An 8,775-nucleotide genomic window follows, 5' to 3' on the forward strand; every position below is an offset into this window, starting at 1 on the left:
GCGACCGCGCGGATAAAAATACGACGGGCATTGCCTCGAAATAAACGTAAGTCGCGTACCATCCGGTGACCCGGTCTAGACGGTCCCGACGCTCGAACCACCTGTTTTTTCGTGCACGAAAGGCCCCCTCGAACAATGATTCACGATCCGAACGACGACGCGCGGGGACTACAGAGCTCGCATTCGGCGTTTCTTATTAAGGCAACCGAGTCAAGGCTCGAGCCAATTATCGCGAGCCGCCTCGAAGGGAAAGGAGCGGCACCGAGCTCCTACGTCCTCTGATTCCCGATCGTTTCGATCGAACGAGCACGCGCTTGCTTAGAATTTGAAAATGCGAGCTTCGACACTCTGAATCGCGTTCGTCGTGGTTCCATCGCGGGAAAGAGCGCGAGAAATCGGTCGAAAACTGATTCCGCCGAGCGATCGTACTCGCCGCGACCTTTCTCGAACTCGGAACGACTTATCATCGTCTCTTGTCGCCACGCAACCTTCGACGATCGCAGACGGCGTGGTGGATCGACCTATATATCGCGTGATTCACGCGCTCGACCCTGCTCCGGGCCACTTTCAGAGGTAATTAAGACGGCCGTCGAGAGAGCCGCCGCTAACGAGCCGAAGGTTCTTTAAAAACTTTGGGCCTGGAAAGTTGAACGATCCCCTCGTACGTCGGAGAAAGTTGTCGCAACGCGGTGGGACACGTCGATCCGCCGTTTCGTAACGTTCTCTCGCGTCGCGCGAAGGTATCTCCGAATCTAAGTCCCACTGTCCGCCAACGATACGCGTCGAATAAAATTAAGAAGCGAACGAACGACGAAAAATCGCGCTGCCTCGTAACGCCATCGTGCCCCTAGTTTACGATGCCTCCGCGCTCGAGGGCAGCCACTTCCGTGGAAAGATCGCGAGCCAGTAATTCGGTCAAGTACGCTCGAAGATGAACGCAGACGCCGTGGCGTTCGAGCGAATCGCCGTAGCGACAAAATTCAGGGACCAAAGTTCTCGAGGTTCGCAGACGTTCGAACGGAAGAAGCGTCGAAGGCAAAAAAGTTGGCCGCTTAGGAAGCTCGTGCCACTGACGCGGTTCCCGCTCACGTGTGGGAGTCTCGTTAAATCCGTGGATGAAGAGGCTAGAAAGAGGCAGGATCGGCGTGGAATCGTCCGTGAAATTGTACTCGGTGCCAGCGCGTGTCCGTATACGGATCGACCTTTCGAACGGCGCTATCGGCACGTGGAATCTAACGCGCGATGCGCGTGATCGATCGCTCGAACCCTCGACCTTCTCGGATAGGAACGAAGTCGGAGGTTTTCCGTGTTATCTGCGCGAATCATCAGGTATCGCATCAGGTTCGAGATAGTGGGCATCGAGGAGTGCTTATCGAGGAACGTGTCACCGCGTGAATGCTTCCAGCGATTACTCACTTCGCTGGACGAATGCGCTCGGTAATTTTCTGCGACTTCCTCGCGACAATAAGAATAATCGCGACGCAAAAGATGAAGAGGATTCCGAGAGTTCGTCGCTGTTAATTACTCGCGTTCTAATCACCGTGCTGCCTCCTGACGTAATCCTCCCGTACGTAAAGCGTATTTAAACAACGACGAGAACCGCGCGGCTGAATAAATGAGATACGAAACCGATGACTACCGTAGATGGAGCGCAATTGACCCAGCTATTAAAGAAGTTATCCGGCGGGGGCAGTCGCGAATGTCGCAGCTGGCACGCAGAGACGTTCGGCTCTCTCCGATCGATCCGTTTGATCGATCATTTGTCGGAGGGTTGCGCGATCGGCGAATACTCGAGGAGGACGCGCGAAACGAAAAGCAGCCCGGTCGCGATGGCCGCGGCGTCGCGCGACGCGCGAATATATAAATATTCGCGGATGCGTTCCAGGACGGCGGTGAGCGGGCCCGCCTGGTGGAGCGTAAAGGCGAACATTATCAGCGGAGTAGAAGACACGTTGCGCGTGCTCGCGGTGTGCACGGTGAGTCCAGCGAGCGGGCGAGCCTACGGTTGCTTCAGTGGCTCCCAAGACTCCGGGGCAATCGCACGATCGCTCGATTTCTGCCTCCTCCTACCCGACAACGACCGCGCCGTTTTCACTCGGGACACCCTAGCTTTTCTCTCGCGTCTCGATCCGGATTTTTCACCGACGCGAGCCATGCACTGACACGCGCCCGACCCGCGACCCGATTTACGCCAGACTTTTACCGTCTACTATCGCCGAGAGTGAGAGATTCGAGGACGCCTAGCTTCCTTCGTTCTCGATACATATACCAGTGATCGTTTTATCGGATAAGATCGAAAGACCCGCGATAAGAGCAGGAAAATGGCCACGGACGCGTTGAGCGAACGGCTGTCCAGCAAGCTTCACCTGCAGACCAAGACGGTCGGCGAGGAGAGGATAAGAAGGGCGAAGGAGAAGGACGAGGATGTCGCGATATTCAGCATGTTCCCGATGGAGGGTGACCCGAAGTTCAGGTGTTGCCTGGGCAAAGATTGCCTCCTGGGTGACCCGAAGAAGGCGGATCCAGGTGACGAGAACGCTCCTAAACTTTTCGTAAGGTCCACACCGGCTCGTATCGCGTACTTGGGATGGTATTTACTCGACATTCCGCGTGTCGAGCGGGGGAGAGGGCGGTGGTGAACGAAGCGGCCGCGGGGGCGGCGGATAAGGTCCCGTTTTCAATGTTTTCCTAAGGTCGACATCGGCACGCCGATCGTGGGTCGACGCGGCGCAACTGGCTCGCGATAAACCGGCGGACAGGGGACGGACGGGTCGGTCGTGGACACGGGGAAAGAGGGAATTCGAAGGGAACCGCGACCTTATGTGGAAACACGAGCGGTCGGTTCGATCGCTTGGCCGTGGCTGCACTTGCTTTAACCAACTCGCCGATAATTATCCGCGGCCCCGACAAAAAACCGCGCTTCTTAACGAGAAATCGTAAATAACTCGGCGAGCTTAGCGTTCGAGGCTGTTAAAGGATCGTCGAACGATAATGGAACGCGTCGCGAAGTGTTCGACCGTGAAGACGGAAACGTTTTCGCGACGGCGACGCTTGTTTAGAGGATGGATAATCCCGTCCCGTGGCGATTCGCGCAACCGAGCAAACGAGTTTCTATGCTAATCGCGCGTTCAACATTTATGATTAATGTACTCGCGCGCGTGATCGATCGCGTCGCGGGATTAATGAAGCGCCCGGCACTTCCGGCTACGATCGCGACGCGTGCTACCCGCGTTCGCCAGAGTGCTTCCCTGCTAATTCATTCGCGCTTTTTCTTTTCGTTTCTTTCCTTCTCCCGTTCGTCCCTCCTCGTTGCGCCTCCTACCTAACCCGTCTCGCGACTTTGACATCGAACAGAAGCTGTGTGTACTCTGTTGGACGCGCGATACCAACGTTTGCTCGCGTACGCGAATAATTCCCCATGCAAATTCACGCAATAATGCATACGACAATATTTGCGGTTGGCCGATTACGAAACGGCTTGGAATCCGCCACGGTGCGATTAAATAATGATGTCACCATTTATTCGAATCTCCGTATACGTCGGCCGAAAACTTTCGCGGGACGTCCGTCCGCTCCTGATGTCTGTACACTCGTTTGTCCCGCGATTCGAACGACTATTTCATCCTACGCGGTGACAGTTTCGTTCGTCGCGATCAACAGGTTCGATTATCTCGAGCGGCGATCGGAAAATCGTGCGATCGGATAAGAACCACTATTAATACGAATGATGTCATTCGCGAACGAGTTGCCGTTCGTAGACGCGACAATGTTTATCGAGACGAATCGACAAATTGCCTCCGACGCGATCTCTAGCAGTCGTCGACGGTATATGTCCGTTCGACGTCTCGCGAGGAAGAAACGACGCGAGAGGAGGAGGGATTTTGAGTTTGCTCGCGAAACACGCGATCTTCGAGGATCGTCGCGGCCAACCGGGCAAACTTTTATGTAACGTATTTTTAAAGAGCATTGTGTAACGGCGCACGATTTAAAAACGAACCGGATGTGATACCCGCGCTCTATATTTCCCCGTTGCACAATAACCGCGCGGAGAACATTGTCGCGGACAATGCGTCGAGTACCGAGGGACAAGTACCTTTCTAATATTTAGACGCGGCCGTGGTAGCCGCGCGGGGTGGCGTTCGAAATACGCTTCTCTGGTCGTCGTTCGCGGTTACAATAACAGCAATCGGGAAAGTCGAGTGCCGTGGCGGATTTATATTTAGCATTGACGCGGGCAGAGGATCGCGGCTACCGACGGATTAGCACTCGAAACCTCGTAAAATTCGATACGATCGCGTTAACGATCCCCGCCATTCCTGACTTCGCACACCGATCTTTGACCCGCGCGGTTCCACCGCGCCTGGCGCCGCTATTTACGATCGTTTCCACGCGATCCACCGTCCCGTGGATCTATTTTAAATCGCCACGGAAGAAGAACGGGACCCGCATGCTGGAAAGATGAAATTCGCGCGCTCGACGACGACGACGCGCGGGGCGACTCGCGTAACGCTCGATTACCACATCACCCGGCCTTGGACCATCAGACTTTTCTACATATACGGTGGTATTGCTCGGACAAGTTGACGTCACGGACCTCCTCCTGAGTCACGATGGACCCACGGAGGTATAGGCGACGCACGAAAAGTCGAGGGCCACTCGTCGAATCTAGGCTGGCTATATCGAGAGACGAACAAGCGATCTCTTCGTTTCCATCGACGCGACGTGATTTATGGTATCGCGAAAAACCTGTTCCCCCGACCGCGTCACCGGTCGCCTCGAAACGGATTCGTGAATCGCCGCAGCTCGCTCGTCCTTCGTTCGGATTCGAGGTCCCGATAGAGAACGGGACGATCCCTCGAGCGTGGTGTACCAAGGGCCAGGGGCTAATTTCAACCGATCGATCGCCAACTATCGACTGGTAACGGTGCGCACCAGTTCTCGTTCATTTATCAACGTCCACGCGGAGGATGATCAAGCGCCGATCGTATTCACCGCGCTGGTAACAGATGTTCGACCGTTTCGCACGTGCCATTGCGCGTTAATTTCCAGCAGTATCGCCTCTCGCCACTCGCGATGTCGGAGAATACGGACACGTACTTCGATTCGCGATAAAAATGGGAATTGTAACGGATAGAGGAAGAAATGGAGTGCTCGAGTCGAGCGTATGACTCACGTTTGGGTCCTATTAGATCACCTTTTCGAATAGCGATCGTTAGCTCGCCTCGCCCTTGACGCAGCGCGCACGGAGAAAGAGGATGGAGGTTGTGAGACGAGCGAGAGAAATCCCGGAACGCCCACGGGAGAAGAAGATTCCGCAAAGCACGGCGAGGATCGCGATCGCGATTAACAAATTGCGCTTGATTCCTCGATTACGAGCGTGGAAATACGCAAAGGCGCGGCTCTTCTCGCGCGCAAACATCGTGCTTCCTCTCGCGACTGATTTCGATGGGGCGACGAAAGGTCGCGAGCGTGGGACTCGACGATCCGCCTAATTATAGCGGGCCAGCGTCGAGATTGCTCGAGACCTGGTAATTTAGTCGATCGTCGAATTATACGTTGCGATCGATGCATATCTTCTTCCTCTTCTCTCCTTCGGAGCTGTGTTCTCGTCTCTTCGAAGGATGTGGAAGAGCAGAACGAGTCTTATCCTATCTAGGTTATTAGCAACCGTGACTAGAAAGTGGATGAAACTTCGCAACCGCGAGATGTGACACCGATCTTCCGGTTTTGCGAGAGACTTTTCGCAGGTGTCGCTTTCGCAGAGCGAAATTGCTCGTAGGAACGGGAACGAAAGCCTGTTCTTGTTAATTTTTCCTCGAAGAAGAGCTGCCAGGAAACGCATCCCCTGCGCATCGTTCGAGGGAACACGCGAACTCGTCGCACGCGATCCACTCCTGTTTCGTACGCCGCTGAAACGTTCGATTCGTGTTCCAGGCACCAAGAAGATGGAGTACAAGACCAGGCAGTGGCACGAGAAGTGCTTCTGCTGCGTGGTCTGCAAGAACCCGATCGGGACGAAGAGCTTCATCCCGCGCGAGCAAGAGATCTACTGTGCCGGATGCTACGAGGACAAGTTCGCCACCCGGTGCGTCAAGTGCAACAAGGTACGTCCTTTATTCGCCGGCGAAATCGCCGGCCGATTCGCGCCAAGCGCGATCAGGTGAACAGGTTCGATTTCTCGTTCCACAGATCATCACCAGCGGCGGCGTGACGTACAAGAACGAGCCGTGGCACAGGGACTGCTTCACTTGCAGCAACTGCAACAATTCACTGGCTGGCCAGCGATTCACGTCGCGCGACGACAAGCCCTACTGCGCCGACTGCTTTGGCGAACTGTTCGCCAAGCGGTGCACCGCTTGCTCGAAACCGATCACTGGTACGTATCCTCGACTCTCGAGAAAAGAATTGTTCGCTCGGATTCGTCTCTGAATCGATCTGGTTCGTCTCGTGTTCCAGGGATCGGCGGCACTCGCTTCATCTCGTTCGAGGACAGGCACTGGCATAACGACTGCTTCATCTGCGCGGGCTGCAAGACCTCGCTGGTCGGCCGTGGTTTCATCACCGACGGCGAGGACATCATCTGCCCCGATTGCGCCAAGATGAAGCTGATGTAAAGAGCGTCGAGGGACAGCGCGGGATCGGCCGAAACAAAACAAAAAAAAATATATATAACGAACGAGAGGCAGGAGAGAGGGGAGAGGAGCAACGAATCAGAGTTATCGAGAGAGGAGGGTCCAGTCTGCGCGCACGGAATTAATAATTATATTAACGATAATAATAATATATACCCTCGCTAGAGTTTTCCCTTGGAGGAATCGACCAGGGGACTCCGCTTCGAGAAACGGAAAGGGGAAACGAGAGAACGAATAAAAATTACCGTGTTTCTCGCCCCGTCGATTATATTTTCAGAAAATATATATATATATAAATGTTATATATACATTATGATACGTATACGTGCCCGTAATGGGAAACGCGGTACTTTTTATCCAACGAGGACGCCCACCTGTGACCGTTCCCGCGTGCCGATCGATCGATAGAAAAAATAAGAAAAACGCTCTCTGTTCTCGTCGGTCGGCTCGGTTTTCTCGAAGCAGAGGGAGAAGAGAGAGAGAGAGAGAGAGAGAGAGAGAGAGCCGCGAGCGGATGTACGGAGGTACTTGCTAGCTTCGTAAATTTTAGAGCCAGATCTTAGTCATTCACGAGTTCTCCACGCGCGACGCGGAGCAGCGGACGGTACCATCGCCTCGAAGGAGATCGAGGACCAAGTCCTGAGAATCGAACCGCCTTAACGTCATTTCTTACTCTGTCGTCGAGCTGGGGATCGTGTGTATTTTTTTTTTTTTAATTAGAAGCGCGACGAAGCTACGTACGGTCGCGGTGTTTTATCGACGTTGTCGTTTCCCTTTTTCCTCGCTTTGCACAACGGTAGAGATCGAGAGAGATGAAATTAGAAGAACAGATAGATCCTATACGTATATATATATATTATTACGGAACTAAATTTGATACGCGTATCGTAATGCTATTTTTATTTAACTGATACTGACACACGTACACGTACACGATCACACACATATTACACGAAGCCCGTCACACGCTAAAACTGCACCCTTACTATCTCTCTCTCTCTCTCTCTTCTTCCTTTCTCTCTTTCTCTTTGTCTCTCTTATCTACCAGCGATACTGTACAGTGAGATTCGCACGTGTATTCGAGTATAACGAACGACTAATTAAAACGACAGGGTTCGGGTGCGACTATTCTTGGGGTTCGGGTCTCTCGATCGGTCCCAGAATTTCCACCGCGCCCCATTTTCCTTCTACTCCATCCAGAAGCAATTCCAACTCCTCGCACGAGCCCGCGGCACGGGAACAGAGTTTCGAACGCGATCGATTTTCACCCCCTCGAGCGGGTAGATCGATGCACGATCGGGACGGTATCCCGCGAATTTACGCTCGCGAGCATTTTTGCATTGACCACGTTTCAAAGTGGAATAAATAATGAGAAAATAATGAAAAAAAGAGAGAGATATATACATAGATATATATATAAGAGGATGATATAGAATCACACGTATTGACACACGCATGCTGGACGAGTGTGCGGACACGCACACGCGGAAGAAACACTAATTGTGGCCTTATCCGCACGAGTACATAGAAATAAAAAGAAAATAATAAAAGTAAAAAAAAAACTAACGTTTTACGAAGAATTAATTAATCGTTGATACGGTACTTGGTAGAGATTTGTTACCGTCGAGAGGGGGAGGATTAAGCGTGCAGAGAATGGGCGAATAAACGGTAGCGTACCTCTATAAAGAATCAAAGGAAGATTAAGAAAAAATGAAAAAAAAAATGAAGAAGCGAAGGACAAAAGGATATCGCGACGACCAATAAAAAAAAGTACACGTGCTATATAATATATGTTCTTACCGATCACTCACATACTAATCGCCTTAATTAGTAAATGATAAAGAGCAGAGATTATTCTATATTCAGCGTATCGTATACACTGTTATATTGTAAAATTGATAAATAAATAAATGTAATTATTTACAAAGGGTTCCTCGCTTACTAAATGGAATGTATCGTTTAAAATATGAACTTCGCGGGACTTCGTGTCGCGCGCCCCGAAATATCGATCGTGTAGAAGCCAACCGAAGTAGACAAAGTCGTGTGAGAATTATTCCAAGCCTTGCAGATCTATTTCAATCGATCAACCATCGATCGAACGATCAGTTGCAGTCGATCTACAATAAATGGTAAAATAAAAGAA

General features: G+C 52.0%; 1 protein-coding gene across 9 annotated transcripts in view; it reads left to right on the forward strand.

Annotated features, from left to right (window-relative positions):
* Lmpt (four and a half LIM domains protein limpet) overlaps positions 1 to 8,559 on the forward strand; it is a 62,431-nt gene extending 53,872 nt beyond the window's left edge. For 8 of the 9 annotated variants that reach the window (XM_076897100.1, XM_076897105.1, XM_076897101.1 and 5 more), the window contains 3 exons: positions 5,935 to 6,104; positions 6,190 to 6,376; positions 6,457 to 8,559. In XM_076897100.1, the coding sequence (XP_076753215.1) occupies positions 5,935 to 6,104; positions 6,190 to 6,376; positions 6,457 to 6,614 (515 nt within the window). In that variant the 3' untranslated portion in view covers positions 6,615 to 8,559. Of the gene's footprint in view, positions 1 to 2,299; positions 2,527 to 5,934; positions 6,105 to 6,189; positions 6,377 to 6,456 lie in introns of those variants that run through there. The other variant, XM_076897104.1, reaches the window with a different exon arrangement.
* Positions 8,560 to 8,775: the final 216 nt, after the last annotated feature.

The sequence above is a fragment of the Xylocopa sonorina genome, chromosome 6, assembly GCF_050948175.1.
Source record: "Xylocopa sonorina isolate GNS202 chromosome 6, iyXylSono1_principal, whole genome shotgun sequence".
Classification (NCBI taxonomy): domain Eukaryota; kingdom Metazoa; phylum Arthropoda; class Insecta; order Hymenoptera; family Apidae; genus Xylocopa; species Xylocopa sonorina.